Below are 26,780 nucleotides of genomic sequence, written 5' to 3'. Positions count from 1 at the left end.
CAAAATTCTATTCTAAGTATTTGCAGTACTTGTTTCTTTTCCCTTTTCTCTTGCTATGCTTATTGTGACCGTTAATAACAAGACACATTCCTTGTATGTGAAAAGCTACTTGGGAATTAACCTGATTCTGGTTCTGATGTGATCCAGCGTTGACACAAAAATATTGATTAAAGCCGTTTTAAGTTATTAGAAAATGACAATATCCAAATTCAGCATAATAAAGAGCACACACTGTAAGTCCTTATAATATGTCAAGTTATTTGTTAGACTGTTTTCTGTGCTGATTCAAGAGGAAGATAATGCAGCTACAAATACTTGAAGCAATACAATTAGATACAAATGTTGGCCAGCTCTGCTCTTTAAAGAAAAGTAAAAAGATTTGGATTTGTGCCTGGAGAATCCATTGGTCTCTACTTCCAGCACACGTCCTGATTCATCTGACCACACACACACACACACACACACACACACACACACACACACACACACACACACACACACACACACACACACACACACACACACACACACTGTGTCTGGAAACGGCAGAGACAGAAAGGAGGTCTGGGAATGCTGAACGGGGGAGAGCCGGGAGGGAGGAGAGTTGGAAAGTTGCAACTTCAGGGCAATATAGACCACATGCTATGGGAAGGAATGCCTGTGTCTTTGTAGGAGAGTGAAAGAGCAAATGAAAAGAAGAGAGGAGGAGGAGGAGGAAAGAACGAGGAGGGAGGGAACTAAGCTAAGTTCTGCAGCGTGGCTCTGTCTCTGAATGAAAGAACCTCTCTCTCTCTCACTCTCTCCTGATCTCCGTATGTATGGCTCATGTCGGCTGCAGTGAGTGAGCACATGTCCAGGGCAAACACAGCGAGGCTCTTCAAGTGACTTCAGGCTGGAAGTAAATATTTTGCACAACTTCGGCTGAAGGTGCAAGTCTAAACTTCCGTCCCTGCTGGATTACTTCTTAGCAATGGGACTGCTTTCTTTTGAGGATTGCTGAGCATCCAGCAAATAACTTATTTTTGATGGAAATGGAGTTTCAGTAACTAGAAGATTTTGACACTTTCTTTCTTTCAAGAAATTGTGTTGTGATCCACAGATGTTTTTGCAGATATGATACTACTGTAGTGACAAGAACTGAAACTCTCCACATGAACAGGACCTTGGGACATTGGTTCTGCCATCCTCCACACACCACCCGGATAGCTGCACTGTAGATCTCCTCACCATCAAAAGAATTCACTGGACCGGGATCAGTTTGACCCCTACTTGCCGTATAGGCATAATGCCTGGACTCTGAGCGCTTTGTAGGTCTCTGGCCAACTTGCAGGCAGGTGTGATGCTGGGTGGTCAGTGTGTTTGATACACACACACACACACACACACACACACACACAGGGTTGCCTGAAACTGCAGTGACCAGGACATCACACGAGGACATCTAAATCTCCAAACTCCTTCAGCAAAGCTAACTTTGAGTCTCATACCTGTGTTTGACAGATGCCAGTGGCAAAGTAACATGTGCATTGTCTTACAACAAGGCTTCACTCTTCGAACACATTATAGTGTAATATCAAATCCAAAGTGCTTTGATTTGCTGAATTATTGGGTCAAGAGCCAAACTACACTGAACTGAAAGACAGCATTTTCACACCATGACCCTACAAACTTGTAATTTGCATCACACTGTCCTCCCTCACCTCCTTCTTCTGGTCCTGCTGTTGCTCCTCCATGCCTTGCGGGGGTGCTGTCACCCCCAGTGTTTGGACTACAAGCCTCCGTTTGAGCCCCGGCAGCCACTGGTCTTCTGTAAGGAGTATTCTAAATTTGGATGCTGTGATCTGGAAAAAGATGAGGAGATATCAGTCAAGTTTTACACCATCATGGACAATTTTGACCATTCAGGTTATGTGACATGTGCCAAGTACATACGCAGCATCCTCTGCCAGGTAAGCGAAACATTTAGTTATTTGAATCATTATAATTATGTTTGATTATGTGGCTATGCTCTCCTTATCCTGGGCATCCAGATGTTCAAGGGATAATGTTTGTAATTAATTGCATTTGAGTATTTAACTGAAACTATACTAATATACTGGAAATATACATGGGTCACCTGCTAAAGTCATTTTTACAGTGGGATTCACATGAATCGTTTCCACTATGTGTTAGTGTTTGATTGGGACAGTGCATGTTAATGAACAAACATGGAATACATGCATCTAAACATGCCAGATTGTAGCCAAGGGCTAATTTCCATCCGTAGCTACTTTATGGAGTGCCTACAGTAGTGACTACAGTCCCATATTTTGTGAACCTAAATATGTCTATCATGCAAGGTGTAAATTTGGCTGCGGATGTTTGCAGTCCCAACTCGGAAACCTGGTTTTTGCGTCCAAGGTATTACTCCGTAAGACATCTTAAAGGTCCAGTGTGTAATGTTTTTAGTTGTTCATCATCAAAATCTGTGTTGCCCATTCACAAATTTGTCCTTTTTCATGAATATTTACCACCACCATCAATTCCAACCATCAATTCCAAGTATTCCTATTGGCTTGAAATTTTACATTTGCGTTTGCATGAACTGGGGTAGATGCTCCATATTTATGCGCCATCTTGAAATACGTTAGCCAGTAAGGGACAAACAGGACATACTGCTCCGCCTTTCGCTGTCACACGATAAACTCACAGGTGTTGCTAATGCTGCTAATGGATATCGTAGCTTCCCGTGTCTTCTTCTTCTTCGCCCAAAAAAAGAAAAAGGATATTGAAAAGAGCAAAAGACCGGCATCATCAGAAAAAAGCGTGAAGGCTATTGTAGCTGTAATATGTACTTTGGCGCGAGAGAGTTGATTGCGATATATGATCTCAATGCTAGATGGGAGAAATTCCCACACATTGGACCTTTAAAAATGAGCACAATGTGCATTGAGCAATTTATTTAAATTTCTTTTTCCTCTGTTTTTTTGTCAGATAATAATAATATCATTTATATTTCAGTGGGCAGCATTATAACCACCACTCTGAAAATCCAACTTTCTGTCTCCCTCTAAACAAAACTGTGGTGTGGTTTGTCAGTAAGAACCTAAACAGTAATCAACACATGTGGTTTAATGGCTACATGGTGAGGTTGGCATCTGTTAGACAGCACTTACCCATGCTTGGAGAGCTAAACACAGTCTATGGGCCCTATCTTGCACCCGGCGCAGCACAAAGCCCGACCAAGTGTCTTTGCTAGTTTAAGACCAACACAGTTGTCAATTTCCCGTCCAGATCCCTCATTGTTTAAATAGCAAATGCACCTGCACCCACCTTTGCGCCCATGGGTGTGCTGGTCTTACAGGGAGGTGTGTTCAGGTGAATTATTGATGTATTGCTATTTTGAGGCAGTGGGAAGTGATCGTGCCATTAACCAACAAAAACCTGGTCTAAAGTCAATAACGCAGCATTTCATTGTTATTTTAACAGCAAATTAGTAAAATGTGCCTAGGCTTATGCACAGTGCACGCACACTGTGCTTGTTACACACACACACACACACACACACACAAACACACACACACAGGGAAGCGCAGCAGCATACAAACATGCAAAAGATTACAAATAAAAATATGGTGCAAATCCGCCAACATAATAGCAATGCGCCAAGGTACAAATGCACCTGGCTTTTAAAGGGACAACCCAGTCTCACGACAGTTCGTGAAATGGTCACATAATTTAATCTATTGATCTGTGTACACGGACATGTTTATGTCCTTTTTTTCGTGATGGTCAGCATGTTTTTTTACAACCTGATCTCACAGAATTCCATGAAATGAACACAGCCCCTTAAGTTAAGGAAAAAGTCGTGGGTGGGCTTAAGTTTCCATGACACGCGGGACAACAACGGGACGGTTGGGTTTAGGAAAAGAAGAACGGGACGCGGGACAAAAACGGGATGGTTTAGTTTAGTAAAAGAAGAAAGGGACGGTTGGGTTTAGTAAAAGAAGAAAGTGACAGTTGGGTTTAGGAAACGTGACACGATTTTGACGCGGATTTTCGGGCTTTCAAACTACTCGCTAACGTAATCGCTCTTAATGAATCGTGCTGTGATCACAAAAGATGCTTCCCATTGAAATACATTAGTTTAAAAAAAAAAATGTGCTGACCATCACGAAAAAAAGGAGATAAACGTGTCCGTGTACACGAATCAATAGATTAAATTATGTGACCATTTCACGAACTGCCGTGAGACTGGGCTGAAAGGGAATGGGAGATGACATTCTGATTGGTTTATTGCATGTTACGCCCAAAACACACCTATGAATTAATGAAGACACTAAGTACAACCCTTTTGAACCATGCGCCCGGCGCACGGACCCTTTTTTCTGCCGTCAAACTAGCAAAAATGGATTTGGACACGCCCTAAATGCACCTGCACCATGTGCTTTACGCCGTGCGCTTAGATCGTTAAAATAGGGCCCTTAGTATTGTTCATGTGTTGTATGAATCTAAACAAGCCCAAAAATGCAGTGCAATAAACTTTTCAACTTGGTTTGAAATAAAGAACATAAACTGTTTGATTGAAACAACTAAATCCAGAGGAAATCCTTTAAGAGAAAACTTTGAAAGTACATTTTTGACAAATTCACTTGCTTACATTTGCTCATGTGTGCAAGTAAATCCGCAACGAGTACACTATGCTTCATTCCTTCCTGGAAATCTTTGTCATAGTATCTTCTGCCACAAAAGAGACAGACATGAGTTACCTGGACTCTAGACCATGAAGTGGAATGACTGAATAGATTGCAGCACAATTAAACAACACATTTACTGCATTTTTCCTTTTTGGTAATCCCACATTTACAATTTAAAAGTTTAACTACATCATCAAAAGATTTGGAAGAACTTGAATGTTTTTTTACCTTACCTATCAAGCGTATTAGCTCTCTGTTCTACCCTAACTTGTGGATGGGAAAACTGAAATAACCTTAATTCTATAGAAATCTCAATGATGAGTGAGCAAATCTAAAATGGGTTGGTCTGAAGTAGCTAGGTGTGGTTTGGGCGTTACGTGCAATAAACCAATCAGAGTGTCATCTCACATTCCCTTTAAGAGCAGGCGCGCTTGTTCCATGGTGGATTGCTATTATGACGGCGGATTTGCCTGGCACACGCCAGCGGGAGCTGTCCAGGATGCGGCAAAGTAATAAATGCCCGTCTTGTCTGGGTGGCGATGTTGCTGCGGCCTCTCGGGCGCATCTCCTCAAGTCTGGAGAGGATTGCTGCAGCGATGGAGCGTGGGCCTCCAAACGCACCACCTGCTCCTGTTGTGCCCCTTCCTCCTCCCCCCCACTCCATCTCCATCCACCTGCTCCACCAGGAGCACATCGCGCATTGCCACTCCCGACCAGATCCCGCCGGAAATGTTGCGTAAAACACAACAAGCCACACACACTTTTTGAGGACTGTACTGTAAAGTGCCTCCTGACCTATCCAAACATCTGAAGCGCATTTTCAGTAATATTTTTCTTTGTAATTATGTATGGTTTGGAAAAATGGGAACTGCTGCGTCCGTTTAGATGAGAGAAGTGTATGCGCGTTGTGCACATGCTACATTATGGCCAAGCATGTGCCCCTAAAATAGCATCTGAATAACACGCTACTGACTTTAGACTAGCGCCACTGACTTTAGACCAGGTTTTTCCTGGTCAGTGGTGGAATTGTTTTGTCCAAAACTGCAAAATAGCACCAAGTAACGTTTGCGCCGGAACACGCCTCCTCTTTTCGCTGAACCGAAATTTATTTGTAAAAGTCCGCTGTGCGTCTGGTGCAGAATAGGAATGATACATGCGTCGGTGTACAAAGGCAATTGCGCTGAGTGCAAGATAGGGCCCATTATGCGCAATTAAGTATACAAAAAAGTAACAGTTTCTTAGCAGTAGCCAAACACTTTTAACAAACTGAATATAATAAAACATCTTCACAACACTTACAGTGCAAAATGAAAATGTCATGCCGATAGCCCCATCAGAAATGTCTTCACTGAACAGTTCAATACTTATTTTGTGTTGTCTTATATAGTGTTTTTGGCCCTCATTTATGAAACGTGCGTACGACCTAAAACAGGCGTACGACGGGCGTACGCCGATTCCTACGCAAAGCTCGGCATTTATCAATTTGGACGTGAGCGTAGGCTGCGATCAATTCTCACGTCTGGTCTGAACTCGTGTACGCAAGTTTTTGAGTCAGTGTGGATTTGCGGTGCAGCATATAATCAGTTTAACAGGAGAAGCAGAAGTCATCAGTTGATCACGTATCAGTAATGGCAGATCTGGCTCTTTTAGAAGACCTCTATGCGCCGGTCTGCAACATTGTTTTAGCCTGTGGGGTTCTGCACAACATCGCACAAGAAGACACGGTGCCATAAATGTAGCGATGGAGCCAGATGACCCGATGCCCAGAGAGCAGTGTCCAGAACAGCCACCGACTGAGGGCTATATGAAGGAGACAAGATATTATTCCTCACTTTTAAAAGGTAGCCTATAGTGTTATGTTTGGCAATGATATTCAATACAGGAAACATGACGATGCACAACATTTTTATTTATTCTTCAGGTTTTTGTTTCTCTTTCAAGTGAATGATTTATTTCTGCCATTGACCAAGTTATTTTGGCTTGTTTTTCCAGCCCCTCTGCTGTCAGGAGACAGGGTCCAGCACGGGGGGGCGGAGGACACGCACTCTCCCTCAGCTGTTGCCTCGTTCCGACGAACACGAGTAAAATAAAAGACACTGCATAAACTCCGCTACCGTGTGTTTATTTAATTATAGGTACACCTACATGTAGGCCTAATAGATTGCAATAGAAGCCTGTATATTACTATTAGGACTATAGAAAATGTGTCAAGGATGTATAAATTAAATAGGCTAAACTTCAGCTGGAGTCCGATTTACTACGGCAACACTGTTGACCGCATCAGTGATCTCTTTTCATCCCGCATTCTTTCTACAGCCTTTAATACCCGTTTTCAGGCTGCCAAATAGTACACACGTTAGTGCAAATGAACCAGAGATATCAGGGTTTCAATCTCCACCTCTGAAAAGTTCCGCTTCTCAGCCGGATTACGTCTCGCCATGTCGTAAATTGTAGGGGCGAGGCCTCAAAACCCAGAATATATTAGGGCGTGATATTTAAATGACGATCGTTTCCAGCCGCCGCATTTATCAATGTACGACCATTCTTACGCTCGGATTGGTGTGATACGAACTTTTCATGAATCCCACGTGAAGCCTGTCGTAAGATGATTTCTGCGCTCATATCTGCGCTGGTTTCTACGTTAGGTTGATAAATGAGGGCCAGTGTGATCAATGGGCCTCATTCCCCAAACGTTCATGAGAACAAATGTGTTCTTAAACCCCACTTACGCAGTTTTCACGAAGATTCTGGCATTCATCAATGTTTTCTTATTTGGGATTTGCTGACATGTTTGCGCAAAACAAGTAGCTATGCTGTTTTCATCCGTTCTAATTTCAAATTTAACATTTCCCTCCGTTTTCACATAATTATACGTTTGTTTGTTTTAATAAATACACACTACTGCTCATTTGTAAAGCACTTTGTGTATGAGTTGTTCTAGGCCTATAAATAAACTTGCCTTGCTTTGCCTTCAATTCACATCAATTATGTTAACGGTGAACCCTGCCATCCAATATTAAGTACGCCAAGATTACTTCTATGTTTTGAACTTAATTTTTTTGCCTCAGATTTCAGATCAAACCATTTCTTTTCTACTTCATTGGTTCCGCGCCCTTCTCCGGATACAGCGTTCACTGCATGAGTAACTACCGGTACATTCCATGCATCGGTTTTATTTGCTGCTTAGTATGCACTGCTGACGCTAAATATGATGTCTCATATTTTGTTAACTTCTTGCAGCAGTACCTCTACTTCAGAATTACTAAAGTTTTTCTTTCTTTTGGAGTTGAGGCCTCCACCGTCTTTGCCAAGTCTTTTGGACATTTTTCTAAGTGTGCACACACACGGCCCTGTCATCTCATGCCCTTTTATGGGACTTATCGCGGTCGGTACCTATGCTAAATAGGAGCAACAGGCACGAGCTTTCAGTTTACGAAGACATTGGGATTCATCATTCTAAGAACACACCTGTGAACAATTCTGATGTCTCAGGGACTTTCTTAAGAACATATTTAAGAGAAAACGTAGGAAGATATTGGTGAATGACGTCCATTGTATCGGCGTTAGAAATACTGCACCTTATCCCAACTGGGATTGTGGCCTTTGTTAATGTTTGGTAATGTTGTTGTATTTCTATTTCAGTATCACTACGTTTCCATTTCTTTTCTGAGCATGCTAATTTTAAACAGATCCACCTCTCCTTTACTGGCCAGCCAGTCCAACATACTGATTGCATAATCAGATGCTGACTTTGCATCTAAGACACTAACTTCATGCAGATGGTGAGTGCAAATTGAATCATAGGTGCAGCACAATTTTTTTCTGGCTCATATAGGCTACCTCAGATAAAATCTTCATTCTCCAGAAGCCAAAACAAACGGGCACTTACCGTAAATAGCACTTAAAAATCACACAGTCAAATAATGCAAAAAAACTAACTGAAAGACTTCCTGGCAGTTTAATATATCATACGCTATGTTAAGACAGTGACAGATCCTCTGACTCCTAAATTTAGGTTTCTTTAACTGTGGTAATTATGTGGTTCTTTCCACGCAGTGTAGACTGTGTGTAATGACAGCGCTGCAGCGCAAATACGACTTAGAACAGTCTAATTTGAGTAAGATAAAGCCAGAGTCCTGAACAATGTAAATATGTAAAGCTCATTTTTACTAAAGGGTTAGTCAAAAAATGTGGACTATAGCACTGAGCGGTGTGGCTGTTCGTTCTTTGAGTTTTAAATATTTCAATAAAAATAAAAATCTTCTTTGGAGCTCCACTCAGACCCACTTTGTGTTGTTTGAGGTAAGAGATGCCCTGGAGGTGGTCAAATCAACCCACTGCCAAGGTACTTATCCTGAGTAAACCCACCACACTGAGCCCTCTGTTACAGCTGCGCTGCAAGAGCTTCTTGCACTGATATCAGAGAGACAGTGAAGAGAGAGAGAGAGAGACAGATAGATGGTGAGAGAGACAAATAGAAGGCATAATAAGTGTGTGTGTGTGTGTGTGTGTGTGTGTGTGTGTGTGTGTGTGTGTGTGTGTGTGTGTGTGTGAGTGCGTGCGTGCGTGCGTGCATGCGTGCATGTCAGGGAGACAGGAGGGAGATTGTCATCATCCCTGAGCTCAACTGACCAAACAAACAATCATTTCCTCCTCTGGCCAGGGGTACAGGATACATTATATCAAGTTCAAGCAAGAGCGGGGCAGAGAAAGAAGAGAAGGAAAGGAAAAGCAAGATAGATAGATATAGAGAGAAAAGCAGTGAAAATAAATAAAGATAGAGGGAGGCACTGATGAAACAGAAAAACAGGAAAAGAAACCTATAAATGGAGATCAATAAACTCTAAAGAAAGACTGAAACTGAAGTTGAAAAGATGGTGCAACTGTATAAGAAAATTAGAAATGTGTGTGTGTGTGTATATGTGTTATAACTGTCTTTTTAATAGTATAGAGTATATTTCATAATTAAAATAAAAAACAACAAAACCCACCTAAGGCCACTTCAAGACCACAACAATCTCAAAGGCACAGACATCCGAGGCATCCGACAATCTAATGTTTTTTTTTTTCTTCTCTCACCACAATCACAGCTACTGAGGCTTTGCATTCACTCAGTAACTGACTCCAGCTATGATTTAGTTAAATCGGGACCATTTGTTGTAGAAAAGTTAAGGCACAGTCACATCTCTTCTCATTTTTTTCTTCATCTCACTTTGTTTTTTACTTTAGGTTTAGGTTCACACATTTACCAGCCATCTGTTTGCCATGACTCTGTTGAATAAAAAAAACACAATTTAGACCTTTCAGTGCAGTATGGGGAGTCAGGAAGGTAGACAACTGAATTTTTATTTACAGAATTTCAGTTTATTCTGAACTGCAGCTTTACCACCAAATTATAGTAGTTTGAAGTGGCTGCATTGTTAGGGAACAGCTGTTCCTACTTAAATGCATTTATCCTACCCTATTATAGTAGGAGCCAAAAACAGAACTGACAATAGCTGGGGTTTCAACTTCAGTGGGTCAAAAAGGAGAAGTAAAGACACTGTAGCCATAGACCAGTGATGACTTTACATAGATGTCTCCCATTTTCCTGAATAAAACACTATCAGACACCTTAAAAGGTGCCCTGCCACATGTATTTCATTACTTTGTGGTAATGTCTGAAGTTCTACCATGGACTCTGTAACATTTTTTGTGGAAAAAATGCCTTGGTTACCTTGTTTCAAGCCATTCTAGCATGTCGCAATTCAGCAGGAGCTCAGCAGGCTAATGTGACAGCGGCCGGTGCTGCCTCGCCGCCCGGTGTGTCCTCCTTGATAGACCCCGGCTCGCTGTGACTGGAAGCCCGCAGCGCTCCATACACGTGCATAGTCACCGTTTGTGGGTGACTGGACTACCAAATGGCGAGGCCCTGACGGAGCTCCAGGGCCTGCAGCTAGCCGCAAACTTTACCCATAGGATTGAATGGACACTAGCAGCTAACAAAACCCCTCCTATTCACAAAAATGCATTAAATTGAAATCGGACACAAGCGTTAGCTTTGTAAGACCTTATGGTAGCTGTTCTGTAAGTGGCATGACGAAATTCAAACTGTAAATATATTTTAGTTATACCGAAAGTGATGCTAGCTAGCTAGCCTCGATCTTTAGCTACCCATAGGATTGAACGGACACCAGCCGCTAACGAAACCCCTCCTCTTCACAAAAATGCATTAAATTGAAATCGGACACAAGCGTTAGCTGTGTAAGACCTTAGGGAAGCTGTTATATAAGTAGCGAGACAAAATTCAAACTGTAAATATATTATAGTTATGCCGGGCAGCTCCGCAGAGCCCCGAGCCCCGGTTGTCCAGTAACCCAGTGACGGTGACTTTCTTCTGGGTATGGAGCGCAGCGGGGCTGCCGCTGTCTCGTCAGACTGTGTGGACCTCCTGAAATCCGACACGTCTTACCAAATTTGCAATTAGCCATACATTTTCGTAAAACGGCCCATATTTGAGCTTTACATAGTTGATTTCTCGCATAAAAAAGTCTCAGAAGTGAATTTAGTAACGAAACATTGCAGTGTCTGAAATATGAGACCTGCTGTCTCGTGTCCAATGTGTTTCTATGTGGTTTGCTCAAACCAATCAGCGGGCAGCTCATCTAAATATCCATGAGCATACCATATTTGGAAGAAAAGCTCTTGTTACAAATAAGGCCATATTCACAGAGTAGTTAAGGGCCCATAAAATAGCATTCGGGCAATTTTTTGCCCAACCAATGATACATATCCTATTAGGAGACCTTAGGGAACAGTGTGAAATACCCTATATAATCATTCTATCACCATTTAACTGTAGGGATTAAACAATGCCAGATCTAAAATATATTAAATTAGAAGGCCACTCAGAGAGTGCAGACCTCCACCAAGACCATGCTCTATTTCGCAAGTTAATAAAAGTGAAAAATAATTTGTGAATCTGCCTCTGATTTGGATCCACTCCCAAGTGTTTTTTTCCTTGGCCCATGCTACAATCTTCCAAGTTTCATGAAAATCGGGCCAGTAGTTTTTCAGTAATCCTGCGGACAGAACAACAAAACCAATAGATCAACAAACCGAACAGAGAACACAACCTCCTTAACACAGAGCACCAAGAAAACTGAAAATACACACAAGTCCTGTGGTTCTGGCAGGCTCAACATTGTGTCATTGGGATGATATGGAAAGATCAAATCTCAAGGGTGGACAGGAATATAGGAGGAATTCTATCTGTTATACAGTATATTATGTGGAAATTACTTACTGTATATGCTATTACATTCAGTATGGGGTCATTATGAATGAGTACTTGCACAATAAAAAAAAATCAGGAAATCAGTAGGTCTGAACATTTATTTTGCAATTACAAAGATGCCTTAAAACTAAATTAATAGGACTACCTGATACAAACTGAATAATGTCAGAATGTATGAGTATAAAAGAATTACACACAGACATGTATAACAAACCTGGAGTTACATAAACACTCAGACCCACGGGCATATACTTTCTTCCTTTTCCATCTCTCTATTGTATTCATAATTAATAATATGTCATAGTTAATGGGGATTTTTTAGCTTGACCTGCACAAAGAAATAAAAGTGATGATTTATGAGCAGTAGATCCAGGTACAGTATAAGCACACATTCAGTGTCCCACACACAGTTTGCCTGTGTAGGTGTACAAATAAGGTTCTAGTTTCTTGTGTGTTTGTCCGTCCTTGGGCTATTAGGGACAACAGCACATTTGCTTTCGAGGGGTACAATGTCAGTTAGAGTTCTTTTGATGTGTGCTAAATTACAGTATTTAAACTTGTTGCATCCAGTTACTTTTTATTTTGCTAAAACGCCAAAAACTCATAAATCACTCAAAATTAACTCATCAATGGGCATTAGGCACACAAAACACAGATACTGCAACCGGAAGCCTTGGATCAGTTAACCATCTAGTCAGTTGGTTGTTCATATATTTGTATTCTGCCAAACATTTCATGAGTGATCTTGTGCTTTTTGTGCTTTGGGCTCTGTTTCCTGGTGATGATCAGTTAAGAGATGATCTGGCATTGAGTGAAAGAGCACCAGTCAACCACATAATGGTTTGGTTGTCGTGCCTGCCTGTGCCTGCAGCTTACCATTCTGGGTGTGGACAGTGTGGTTGTGACTTAATAACTGACTGGACCTTCCTGGGATCCATTTATACCAGACTGCACTCAGACAGCCTGTGTATTACCTAAGCCTGACCAGTAATAGTGAGGCGGTGAGGAGCTGCGGTGGAATAAGTGCACAAATTCTATATTTATGTGATCCATACATGTCCTTAACTTTACCTCTGAGATAAACACATTGGCTTAAAGACATGTTAATAGTATAGACACTGAAAAATATCTACACAGAGTGACAAAAACGTCCTCGTAACCTTAATTATAAGAGAATTTTCAATGTTTTTGTTGTTTAATCATCTTTACTTTTGCAGGAGTGTTCTCCATACGCTGCCCACCTGTATGATGCTGAGGATGCTAACACTCCAATGCGGATGCTGCCTGGAATGTGTGGGGATTACTGCTCCGATTACTGGCAGCAGTGCCGGTACACGCTAAGCCTCCTCCTGGAGGAGTTGGTGGGGCCGCAGCAGTTTGCCAACATGACTGCAACGATAGAAGAAGATCGCAGAAAGTTCTGCAACTTTCTGGAGCTGAAGGATAAACAGTACTGCTATCCTAATGTATTGACAAATGCAGGTATGGGGACATATGTTTATGTTCAGCAGCAGACACACACACACAAAAACACACACACACACACACACACACACACACACACACACACACACCAATGAACACGTTGATCTAATTGTGAGGTTGAGTTGAGGAAAAACTCATCTCATTACTTCTATTTACATAAACAGCCAACATGAACAAAAAGGTTGTCATAGAAAAAAGAAAGTCTAAATTCGCAGTGGCAAGAACCTGAACTTGTGCTAAAAAGACATCTATGGAGTTAGAATCATGCCAAAACCTCACACACACACACACACACACACACACACACACACACACACACACACACACACACACACACACACACACACACACACACACACACACACACACACACACACACACAAAATGTGTTTTACTCACGCCCAACGATTCACAAACAAACTCAGTGTGGTTTGAAAATACAAAACATCATTCACAAACTAATGCATTTTGTTCTGCAAATAAGAAACCTACCTATCAAACAAATACAGTATGTTTTACACATGCAAAAACGTATTTCTTCAATGACAAAAAATATCCTGCAAGTACAAACTAAAATCTTTCAAGTACAAAAAAAAATCCTTCAAGTACAAAAAAAAATCCTTCAAGTACAAAACAAATTCTACAAGAACGGAAAACTGTCACGCGAGTTTTGGCACTAACTTTCCGCCTTGCTGATCTACACACAAATGCCCTCAGATCCACACACAAATGCAGGTAAATTTTCTAACAAATGTCCTGTAATTCGCACTCCACAACAGCAGGTGGCGCTGTTAAGTCAATTTAAGCCTACCAGGACCATAGATATATACACGCAGATTTTTTTAAACGTTATTATGGTACATAACTTACTGGAACAAAACTGAGCAACGTGTTGTTGCTGATGACAAAACCACTGATTATATATATGTATATTGAAGCGATGCTGGCGTTAAAGACCCGCTGATCATTGTCTGATTCTCTGAAATGAATGCCGGCATTGCATTGTGGGAAATCGGCTTTGCATGCGCCCAACTCTGATCATATCGTGTTCTGTCTTACAGCCTACTGTAATATTTCACCAGTAATAAGACCAAAATAATATTATTAAAGTAAAGAAATGCATACTATGATAATATCTACATATATGTTGCTAGATGTAGTATTATAGTTTAAAAAATATCAAAACAACAAAGCAGCTTCCCTGGCCGAAATAGACCGAAATAATAACATTAAAAGAAATACAATTAAACCATAAGATCTGGTGAATAAATGTTGATTAAAACAGCGGTTATTGGGCTAAAAATACCAATAATAGCAAAGCTGTATACAGCTTCTCTGTACAGAAATAAACGTGCTGTGATCAGGGAATCTGTGCGTAAACCACGGATGATGATGTCATTGACCTACATGCATCGCATCCGTGGGCCCGTCACAGAATTTTCGGCGAATCTGTGAAACTGCCACAGTTTTTGAGTTAAGGGGCCATGTTCATTTCACAGAATTCTGTGAGACCGGCAGCCTGTAGACTACTACAAAGCAAGATCAACATGCTGGATTTCTTCAGTTACCCGGCTTCACCTAACCTAACAACCGGGGTCCTGAATAACCTGTGTCACAACGCTGGTTATAGTGACACAGTGATGGTAACGGTGGATCAGTTGTTACCGGGTACAATCACCGTGGTAACTTATTCTGAACACCTAACCTGGTCGGGAGCACCACATAGGCCTACTGACCAGTCAATAGGCTACTCGATTGATAACGCCGTCACTGTTCTTAGAAGATCAGGTGCAGCCCGGTGGAGAGAGAGAGAGAGAGAGAGACAGAGAGAGAGAGAGAGAGAGAGAGAGAGAGAGAGAGAGAGAGAGAGAAATAGATGCGCTCATAAAAGTTAAAACCTTTAGAGACAAAAAACCCTGTTAACATTCCCTGATGGGTATTATTATTAAATATATAGGCTAGATTTTAATGGGAGGGAATTGCATATCCGCTTGTTGAGCCGTGTGTCGCCAATGCGCACATCGGTTTGAATTATGTTTTCATATATTGTATTTGCTCTCATGATCGCTTCCACTGCCAGGGTTGCAACTGATCATATAATAGGCGAAAGCAACGACAGTTTATGGAAAGCACAAGTGTAATTATGGTCAGATATATCAGACTGATGGGGAAGTGATATTGATAAGCCATGTGATTTAGGCCTACGCATCTAGGCTACAGCGTCCGCTATTTTTTTTGCCAGCTTTCCTTCCTGTTTTAGGAAGCAGCGACTGTATTGTGGTTGTTAGGTTAGGTGAAGCCGGGTAACTGAAGAAATCCAGCATGTTGATCTTGCTTCGTAGTAGATTTTTTTTGTATTTGAAAGATTTTAGTTTGTACTTGCAGGATATTTTTTGTCATTGAAGAAATATGTTTTTGTATGTGTAAAACATACTGTATTTGTTTGATAGGTAGGTTTCTTATTTGCAGAACAAAATGCATTAGTTTGTGAATGATGTTTTGTATTTGCAAACCACACTGAGTTTGTTTGTGAATCGTTGGGCGTGAGTAAAACACGTTTTGTGTGTGTGTGTGTGTGTGTGAGGTTTTGGCATGATTCTAACTCCATAACAGTCTATTTATGATTCATGTGCAGACCAATCTGCACATAAGGTTGGCTGTAGGGTAAAAGCATGATTTTGAAGACATATTATATTATATTATATATGTAAGAAGCAAGTTAGAAAACTAAGTGATTGCCTGGATATATACATCTTGTTTTGGTCTGGCAGTAGGTTGTATTTGCTGAATATGGATTTTTAATTCTAACCTTAAGAAACCTGGAGAAAGGAAGTTGTACTAATCAAGTCTCATGGATACTGACACTTTAATATTACAGCCCCTTAAAACTCTGCTCTGTTTTTGTGTGTTTATAAAGATCCATTAACAGTACCGTTTTACTCCCGGCTTCATTTCTCATTTCTCGTATCATCTTTTCTGTCCCTAGCACTAAATGCTAACTTGGGGTTGGTAAGTGAGGATCCCAAAGGATGTCTGGAGCTGTGTTTGCAGGAGGTTGCCAACGGGCTCCGTAATCCCGTGGCCATGATTCACGCAAATGATGGGACTCATCGATTCTTTGTGGCGGAGCAGCTGGGTTATGTATGGGTGTATCTGGCCAACGGCTCTAGGATCGACCGTCCTTTCCTTAACCTCACTCATGCTGTCCTCACATCACCATGGGCTGGAGACGAGAGGGGATTCCTCTGCATAGCTCTACACCCAAGGTTCATACTTTCATGATAATGTAGAGACATTATCAGTAATGTTTTGCATAATTCTCAAGGGAAAAGGCCACTGTGCCAACAGATTGTGTACAGTATGACTTCTTCTGCTTCTTTTTCGTGCATAGGATCACCGCAGTCAGAAAAGCCTATGTATACTACTCTGTGTCTGTCAAGAAGGAGGAGAGGATACGTATCAGCGAGTTCACACTGTCAGCACATGATGACAACCAACTAGACCACTCCTCTGAGAGGTGGGGAGAGAATTTCAGAGTCAGAGAAACACAAGTGGAAACAAAGAGAGAGCGTTTTTTTAGATTTGTGTTGATAGACTTTGACTAGTTGTTAGTAGTAGTTAGTAATAGGATATTTGTAAGTTCTGGTACTTGTACTTTATTGTACTTTACTTGTATTTAGGACTATTCTTGAGGTGGTAGAGCCGGCATCCAATCACAATGGAGGACAACTTCTGTTTGGCCATGACGGGTACCTGTACATCTTCATTGGTGATGGGGGCCGAGCTGGGGACCCATTTGGAAAGTTTGGCAACTCACAGAACAAGTAAGAATAATTTAACAAATGTAGGTGCTTGATTAGGTTGCCTACAGTATTTCCTAACACATCACATTCAATTCTTCAAGTCGTAAGTCATTGTTGTAATATTTTTTCATCTACAACAGCCAACCTGAAAATGAGCTGCACATCTAAGTGAGCACAGGAAAAGGAAATAATTCTCCTTGCAAAGCTTCATCCTTATGTGTAATAAAAAAAAATATTTACAAAAGGAAGATAAGCACATCCTTTTGATTACACTTGGAGGTTGTTAAAATTTTAAATGATAAAGGTGCTCATCATAGAAAATTTTGCCAGACACCTTGACGTTGTTGAGATGTTGGCTGCATAAATATATATTAAAAAATACCAAAGTCTGGTTAAAACCAGGCAGTTCTGCCTAAAGGAGTTCCCGCTAATTAAATTCCAGTTAAGTCTAATGAAAAGTTATGGAGAAGGTAGACTTCAAAGCTGTGAAGACTCTCAAGTTACTCTGTTGCAACTTTAAATTATAGCTTTTTAAAGACAGGTTATCTTCCACTTATGGAAATTCCCATAAACTAAGGATCTTGCTGGGCAGGGAACCTGCTCATATAACACAGATTATCATTCCAAAAGTACATATTTGTCATTTGTGCACACAAATTATCACAAAAAAGTATTCTTTATATGCCCTGTAGAACACCTCTTTAATTAGGATTTCAATAATGAACTTTTTGTACATTCTAGAGGGTTTATGGAGAAGATCTCAATTATGTCTATATTATATTGAAATGAAAAGTGCTGAAGAGTTTTGGAAGGGACTTGAATTAACAGGGCTGGATGTAAGCATGTCAGCAAAGATTATTGTAGGAGTAGTGCATAAACTGTCCAAAGATCAGGAGGGACATACGTTTCCAATAATTGACTTGAAGTAATGGTGGACTGAATGTAGAGTTCCACTTCATAATGTATGTGCAATTGTTCTCTAAAACTAAAAGAATAAACCACATCAGTATCTGGTGGCAGGCATGTGCCAATGGGAGTTCCAACAGTCAAAGTCAAGGAGAGGTGGCAGGATGTGTTTATGCCAAGAGCAGTGCACATAGAGTTTATAAAAGGAGCTTGTATTAAAGGGACTGCAGAGGACTGAGAGGTTAAAGCTAAATTGGAATACCCATGGTGTTGTTTATCTCAAAACCAGCCTACAAATCTGATCAGAATTGTGACAGACTGGGGAAGCCCTCTGATGAATTTTATCAGCAGCAGGTTAACGACAGTTTAGGAAACAGGTTTATCTGAGATGCTGACAGCTTTTCTCCAGACGGTTATAGTTTGGCCCTTTAACTGTTTCTGAGGGGTTTTGTTGACAGGCTGTATTAGCTGTTCTGGGAATGAGGGAGGATAGCGCCTGCCAAGTCTAATATTGACACTACACATTGCGGACTGCCACACACTGGTATGTGGAGGAAAGAGAGAGAGACGGGGAGAGTGAGGGAGTGAAAGGAAGGATTGGAAAGAGTGGAAAAGGGGTATATGGAGAGAGCGACCAGGGAATAGGGAGGAGAAAGGTGCACAGTAAATGAGAGAGGAGAAGAGAAAAAGGAAAATGGAGAAAGGGATAAAGGACAAACTTAGAGATTTAGTTCAAATGGATGGACAGAGAGAAAGGTGAGGGAAAGTAAGCAATGATAGGAAAGGTGGATTTAGAGGAAGACATTATGAAGAACAATGAAGATGGGAAAGAGAGAAAATAAATAGCAGGGAAGTTAATAAAGAGGAAGATGAGGTGTGTTGCAAGAAGTAGAAAAAGAGGATGATGGGAGAGTGGAAGGTCAAAGGTGAAACATATGTTGGACAGAAAAATAAAGAAAAGATTCAGGTCAAGGTGCTCAAGCTTATTTTTTATATCTGCCTAAAAAGAGCACTCACTCAGTCACCTCAGTCTTGAAGCCTCTCTAAATCGTTCTCACTCTCTGGTCTACTCTGTTGACTATAGGTCAACACTCCTCGGCAAGGTGCTGCGTCTTGATGTTGACAACAATGACGATGGCCCCCCATACAGCATCCCCTCAGATAACCCATTCTTGAGAGAAAAAGAATCACGACCCGGTAAATCTCTTAAAACGTTCTATATCTGTGGAATAATTATGTCTGGTCACATTTAAAATGAATGGGATATTTAAGATCAATTGCACAATAATAAATATTAATGTAGACTCTAATGAGCACACATAATATGTGACTGCTGTGGGACTGTCCTTCTCTTACAGAGGAAAACATAACTCAGTAAACTGCCATTTTTAAATACAATAAAAAAAAAAACATGTCTTTAGGCTATGGCAGATGCAAAATCACCTTTCATTCCAGAAATATATGCCTTTTTGGTTTCTGTATGCAGCCTCACAATGGATGTGTGCTATTTTTGTCAATATGTAAATGTATTTTTTTTTTCTTTCTGTGCAGAGATTTATGCCTTTGGCGTTCGCAATATGTGGCGTTGCTCCATTGACCGTGGTGACCCCGCTACAGGCCGGGGCGGAGGCAGGATGTTTTGTGGTGACGTAGGCCAGAACAAATATGAAGAGGTGGACCTTATTGTTAAAGGTATGGTAATTTTAGTTTGAAGCAACATTTTACTTTAAAGAGAGATTTTACTGAATTTTAAGTGTTCAAAATTCTTTTAACATTTTCATAAGAAATATGAGAAGGGTATCATTATCATCCTCATGTCATATACAACTGTTCTCTCAAAGACCACGCAGACAGTGAGTCAGACATCATAGCTTAATCTCAGTCTTCTCCCTAACAATTAGGGTGAATGCAATCTGATTACGTAGAAACCTGAAAGGGGCATGAAATAAACATCTAATTACAGCCGAACAATAATTTTGCAAGTCCAAAGGTTTTTCACAGTATATTTACTGCATTGTAAACATAGACTCTGTGATTGTGAAGCAATTCCATTTAGAAAGAATGGTACAATAGCGCTTTCCCTGAGAAGTTGCACTAACTTTGTCAATACATGTTTAAAGGAGGCAACTATGGATGGAGGGCCAAAGAAGGCTTCAGCTGCTACGATCGCAAACTCTGTCACAACTCCTCGCTAGGTGAGGACTCTTTTTAGGCTGCTGTTATTTCACTTTTTTCACGTTCACTTTTTGCAGACACTACTGAGAAGGATTACATTTTTTACATGATATGTATGGTCACTGTTGAAGGCTGTGAATAATAACTTTAGCTAATTTTAATTTAGTTCAAGTTTGTGGGGTCAAGTGACTTTTCATATGCCTCTGAATAGGATGCATATTTACAGCAGTAGGTTGCTATAGTTTTGTCTTCTTGTTATGGTGATAAACTGGTGTGTTGTTCTATGTCTATGTCTAGATGACATCTTGCCTATCTTTGCCTACCCCCACAAGTTGGGCAAATCAGTGACGGGAGGATACATCTACAGAGGCTGTCAGATGCCCAACCTCAATGGACTCTACATCTTCGGGGATTTTATGAGTGGGTAAGTGTTTCTGCGTCATTTTTAAATCTAAACTTTAGACATTTTCTTGAGACAAATTCTCGCCGATAACTGCAGAGACCCAGGATCCAATTTGTAGAAGCCGTAATTGCAACATCATTACAATACAAAGCCTAATAAAAAAATACATGATATAGATCTGTCTTTGTCCTTTGATTGAGGATTTTTTAGCCGCACCTTTTCCTTCAATTCTTTAGTGAAGCCAATGCAACATCAAGTATTACAGTACGTGGAAAAACATTACAACATATTATTTTTAATAAGGAGTGCAATAATCTGCACTCATATTGAGCTATTGTGCACAGGCTGGATTTCATATTTATGATAAATATGCATGTATATAAAAGAATTTATGGGGATAAATATTATATATATTTATACTTATGTGCGGTTTGTTTCTGTTTAGGCGTCTGATGTCTCTAAAGGAGAATGTTACTTCTGGTGAATGGCTGTACAATGAGATCTGCATGGGAAGAGACCAGACCTGCAGATTCCCCAAACTCATCAACAGTTACTACAAATACATCATCTCTTTTGCTGAGGATGAAGCAGGTAAGAACTTACCAACATGCAAACAAATAGTGGGTGGTGATGGCACAGTGGATATGACAGATGCCTTTGGTATGGGAGACATGGGTTTGATTCCCACTGCGATACATCAACCAATGTGTCCCTGAGCAAGACACTTAACTTAACCCCTAGTTGCTCCAGAGGCGTGCAACCTCTGACATATATAGCAAATGTAAGTCGCTTTGGATAAAAGTGTCAGCTGAATGACATGCAATGTAATGTAAAAAAATAGTCCTTGTATCATATACAGTATATTGCTTAATTAAAAGTAAACATTAATGAGGTCATTGAGGTGTGGGACATGTATGTAAAGTTAAATGATATGGTTAAAGAGTTTGTTTCCTAAAGTATAATTTTTTTAAATTGTGGAATCATTAATAATGATTAATTACCACCAAAAGGACCCAGTAGAGGGTTTGGTTTGACTTTAAATCTGGTTTGTATTAAAGAGACTGCTGATTTACCAGGGAGAGGGTTGTACACATGCTGCTGGTCTTAAACAATCTCCTCCATCCCCTGAAAGTGCCTCAGAGAAGATTAAAGTTAAAAAGTTCTATCTCCTCTGTTTTGCCATTGTTCTCCCTCTTTCTTGCTCTACGCCTCATCCATACTCATTGTACATATCCCCTCCCTCCTTCCATTCTCCCTGCTGTCCACCTTCATTACACCTCCCTCCGTTTCTTTGTCTTTTACTCTCCACCTATCTCTGTCTGCCTCACTCTCTCCCTTTCCTCTGTCCATCTTTCTAGGTGAACTGTATTTTTTAGCAACAGGAGCCGCGAGTGCCACAGCCAGAGCAGGAGTCATCTATAAGATAGTTGACCCTTCCAGGTAGCTAACCATTACAACACATCATTGCAGCAATAAATCTACTTTCATCATACCTACAGGGTGTGTGGTGTAGAGTGTAGTAATGGGGACATTGGTCATTGTGACTTACTGTATGTAGACTTGGACTAAACTAAACTGATTTTTCTTGTTGCTTATTGACTGCTATATACGTGGATGCAAATGTATCAGCAATAAGCCCCAACAATTTACCAAGGAGAGACAGGAAATGGGGGAAGAGAGAGAGAGAGAGAGAGAGAGAGAGAGAGAGAGAGAGAGAGAGAGAGAGAGAGAGAGAATATGACATGCAACAAAGGTCCCCAGCTGTAATTAAACCGGTTAAGTGACACAAGCTGTAACCACTCGGCTACCAAGGCGGTCCAGTCTAGCTCTAGTTAAAGTAGAATAGCTGATCTTAGAATACACTAACATTTCTTCAAAGCTCAAAAATGATATAATAAGTTGCATGTGTGTGCTTATTTTTTCTCTCCTGACCACATAGGCGAGCAGCACCAGGAAAATGCAGGGTCAAGCCTTCACCTGTTAAGATAAAAGGAAAACTGATTCACTTCTACCCCAAAGAAGGTAAGCAGATGGTTAACTTCTGTTCCACTTTTGGTTTTGTCAGTGTGTTTTCCCATTTTTTGTTTGTTGTTGTTCTTTATAGAAACATTAGACTCTTAGCCATATGTACTCTACCAAAACCTCATCAAATAAATCGTGTCTAGAATTCTGATTATCTTGTCAATGTGCATCAAATTCTGGATAGGCTTTTTGACACTGCTCAAATGTCTTTATTTCTTCCTTTTTTTGCAGAGTTTGTAATCAACAAGAAGCCAACCACCACACCTGTACCCACAACAACCACAAGAAAAACTACAACAACAACAAAAACACCACCAAGAAGAAAGTCACCTATAATAATAATAAAACCACCAATGCCAACAAGAGCAACAATAAGAAAAACGCCCCTACCACCAACAAAAGCAACAACAAGAAAAACAACATTACAGACAACAAGAAAAACAACGAGAAAAACACCCCCAGCGCCCACAAAACCAACTATAAAAGCAACAACAACAATAAAAACAACCTCAGCAACAACAATAAAATCAACAACCGTACCAACACCTGTCCAGATGTCCATGGCAACAACCCCCGCCACAACCACACCCACTGGTAGGCCTACTGGTGCACCTGTTTACCGAGCCAGCTCCACTGATTACCCAACCACTAGGCCCACTCTTTACATAACCACTAAATCAACTGTTAGGACTAACAGTAAATCCACCGGTGAACCCACACGAATAAGTGTCTTGATGCGCGGTGAGGCCACCAGTGTCAAACCAGGTGGTTTCACCTTCTGCGCTTTATTTTTGCTTTACATTTTAACATGCTAATAGCTAAATTAACTAAATGCTGTGCAATTTATTTACCTTCAATGATTAATATAACTTGCCTTTTTGATCAAATCAAATCACTATTAAATTAGAAAACTGTACATTACAGTTACACAGGATTGCTGAAGCAGTCTTACTTGCTACAAATGTCAGTTACAGGCCGCTTAATGACTCACCTTTACAATCAATCAACCATATAGAAATAGAAAATATAAAATAATATAGTTTGGCAGCTAAGTTGGATTAATGGAAATATGATTTGGCTTTTTTTTGTTTTTTACTTTTTTTAACCAGTTTTTGGTCTGTATATCAGTTTAAAATACTGCAGGGTAGAAATTAACTTAATTATAGCTCACAACTGGCTATTATAGCATTATTTATTCAAAGCTCCATACTAGTTTTACAGCATAAGAATGAACTTAAAACTACTCTGTAATCTTTTATATCGCAGCTTGCACAGTATGTTAGAGATGAACTACCTACAGTTAGCTCTCAAGTATTTTCTTGCATGGTGAAAATCGAAATATGATTAAAAGATGCTTAAAAGTGAGGAAATAAAAAAATACAGTAAAATAGCCGGTGGTCTAATTTATAAATGAGAACGTAATGTATTTATTTTAAATTATTCAGTTTTTTTTGTGGCAAAGTAGCCTTATTTAAAAAAAACTTTTTACAATTCATAAAAATGACTAAATTAAATGCTTCAGTCTTTGCACTTTGCACTAGAAAAGTAGAAAAAACTTACATAAAATGTGCTAAGTCTCTGAAGAGGGCACAACAGATTAGTAGTATACACCTCATTAAATGCTAAAATGGAAATGGAAATGTTGGAAAATTAATATAAAGTATTAGTGTACCAATGTCTCAACTTTTGCTCATGTTCTGTTTACTGACCGAAAGCAAATTGAGGACAAAATTGCCTTTGCGGATGTAGAAGGTGAGGATGAGCCTTTCACACAAGCTTGTGTCAAACTCAGGTAGTGGAATTAGCGAACGTGGCAACTTTATTTCTTGCATTATATTCTTTGGCTGGTACTGGAGTCTAAAGCAGGATAAATGGTGCTTATTTATGTGTTGCAGTACCTTAAATTAAATCAGGTACTTTGGCATTATTTATTTTGAATAAATGGTTCTGCATCAGCTTCAGTTTGGACATTCATCTTTGTGTGTCTGTGTTTATGTCTTTCCTTTGCCGGTCTTAAATGGCTTTTGTGAAATCTGAGCTTTGTAAAACATGTTCACAAATGAACAATTTGGTGTACTAGCTAAAGATATATTCAAAATTTTAGAAAATATTTTTATTTGATTTCTTGCCGAGATTTAGAAGAAAAGACTGTATCTGTACGATAAATATGAAGCTACCACCAGCAGCCGGTTAGCTTAGCTTAGCATAAAGACTGGAAACTGGGGGAAACAGAAAGCCTGTCCAAAGGTAACAAAATCCAGCTAACAGCACCTCTAAAGCTCACTAATCAACATATTATATCTTGTTTGTACAAAACCAAAGTGTAAAAATAACTGTTTTTTTTTTGCCGGACGCAGTGACTTCATGGATGCTTTTAGACTTTGGACTTAATCTGTTAGAACCAAGCCAAATAAAAAACTGACACCGAAAACAAATCTTAATTAACAAACTGGCAGGTGAATTTTGTTATCTTTGGACAGAGCCAGCCCCCTCTTTTCTTTCTTTTTATGCTAAGCTAAGCTAAGCTAACCAGCTGCCGGAAGTAGTTTCATAATTACCATATAAGCATCTTTAACACATTGTTAAATTACATATATTCAAATAAAGAGGGTGATTCTGTCTCTCCATCAGGTTATCTCACAACCGTCATGACTGCAGCCTACTCTAGGATTGCTCAAACCCCAATCATCACCACACCTCCAACCAGGAGACACGGGAGACCCCGTCAGTACGCCCCTTTTACCACCTCACAACCTTTTACCTCACCACAACATCCTCCTTCTCCATCCACAACATCCCTGAAACGATACCCGGAGTCTCCTGGAGCGCTGACCACACCACTGCCGCCATATTGGAGCCAGAAACCCACGGTATCAGGCTTCAAGCCCCAGAGACCACCAATCAACACAACGCTACCTAAATCACAGGAAGAGAGACTGTGGCTCGGAGAGAAGCTTGAAAGTGCAGGAGAGGGTAACAGAGTATATAAGAGGCTTCGAGGAAGAGGTCGCGGTCACAAGAGAGGAAGAAGACTGCGGGTTGGCTCAGTGCGACTGGTAAGCGCCGATGGTTTGTCAGATCGAGGTAGAGTGGAGATCTTTATCCGTGGTGAGTGGGGGACAGTTTGCGATGACCTTTTCAACAGCAAAGCAGGTTCTGTGGTGTGTCGACAGCTCGGCTTCACGACAGCGTTGGCCGTGATGAAGAGGGCTGCACTTGGGGAGGCAGACCGCAGCGTCAGGATCCTACTGGATGATGTGGAGTGTGAGGGCGGGGAGCGATCGCTGCTAGAGTGCAAGAGATCCAGGGTGGGGAAACACAACTGCTCACATGGGGAAGATGTAGGGGTGATCTGCGGTTAGCACGGAGGGGTGAAAAGTTAAAGTATAGGAAGAAAAGAAAGAAGTGGTGAAGATAGTGTTTGAAGAATGTATGAAAGGTTACTACAGACTGCTCATTTTTAAGCATTGATGTTGGTGATGTCAGTTTGCTAACAATTCTAGGAATGTTGTTTTTTCACATTTTCCAGTTTTACATATTGATGTTTCATTTGTCATTTCCCTTCCTCTGCCAAATAATAATAAAAAAAAAAACATTCCAGAGGAGCCTATGATGGGAGTTTCTCCTAATCTCACTCAGTCCACTGTTTTGTAAAATCTAATCAAGCAAATAACACTAATTGTGAAAGTTCATATTAACACATAAACCATTATGTAGTTATCTATCCCTATATCACTCATTATTAACCACTGTGTAACAAAGGCTCGGGTCATATCTGCTTTTATTACAGTGATATTTCCGAACACATCAAGTAATTTCGGTGGAATTGCTTGCAGACACTTATTAAAAAGGTATTCTGAGATGTGAACTTAGGCATACATATTTGCATTGTTGATCATCTAATTATATATATTGAAGTATACGTTGTGCAGGATGATACAAGTATCTTCCCTTAAAACAACTGTTTAAGCGACTAAATAGTAATTAAAGCTATAGTGCGTAGTTTCTGTCTCCCACATGAGGAATTCTAAGTA

The 26,780-nt window shown here is 40.3% G+C and overlaps 1 protein-coding gene across 1 annotated transcript; it reads left to right on the top strand.

Moving 5' to 3' along the window:
• Positions 1-581: 581 nt before the first annotated feature.
• Positions 582-26,780, top strand: si:ch211-136a13.1 (HHIP-like protein 1). Its single transcript, XM_028573010.1, has 14 exons — positions 582-1,949; positions 13,170-13,434; positions 16,424-16,703; positions 16,829-16,954; positions 17,118-17,261; positions 19,231-19,343; positions 19,698-19,838; positions 20,267-20,341; positions 20,619-20,745; positions 21,170-21,315; positions 22,083-22,164; positions 22,664-22,746; positions 22,978-23,340; positions 25,378-26,780. The coding sequence occupies exons 1-14, from the start codon at positions 1,656-1,658 to the stop codon at positions 26,106-26,108; spliced, it is 2,970 nt and encodes a 989-aa protein (XP_028428811.1). The 5' UTR covers positions 582-1,655; the 3' UTR covers positions 26,109-26,780.

The sequence above is a fragment of the Perca flavescens genome, chromosome 3 (assembly GCF_004354835.1).
Source record: "Perca flavescens isolate YP-PL-M2 chromosome 3, PFLA_1.0, whole genome shotgun sequence".
NCBI classification, from domain to species: Eukaryota; Metazoa; Chordata; class Actinopteri; order Perciformes; family Percidae; genus Perca; species Perca flavescens.
This window is presented reverse-complemented; position numbering and strand designations above follow the sequence as displayed.

Bases quoted from the DNA above. Each gene is read 5' to 3' on its own strand.
- si:ch211-136a13.1 (XM_028573010.1), top strand. From the start codon at position 1,656: ATGACCCTACAAACTTGTAATTTGCATCACACTGTCCTCCCTCACCTC. The intron at 19,344-19,697 runs GTAAATCTCTTA...CTTTCTGTGCAG, and splicing joins AGAAAAAGAATCACGACCCG to AGATTTATGCCTTTGGCGTT. The intron at 23,341-25,377 runs GTAGGCCTACTG...TCTCTCCATCAG, and splicing joins CGCCACAACCACACCCACTG to GTTATCTCACAACCGTCATG.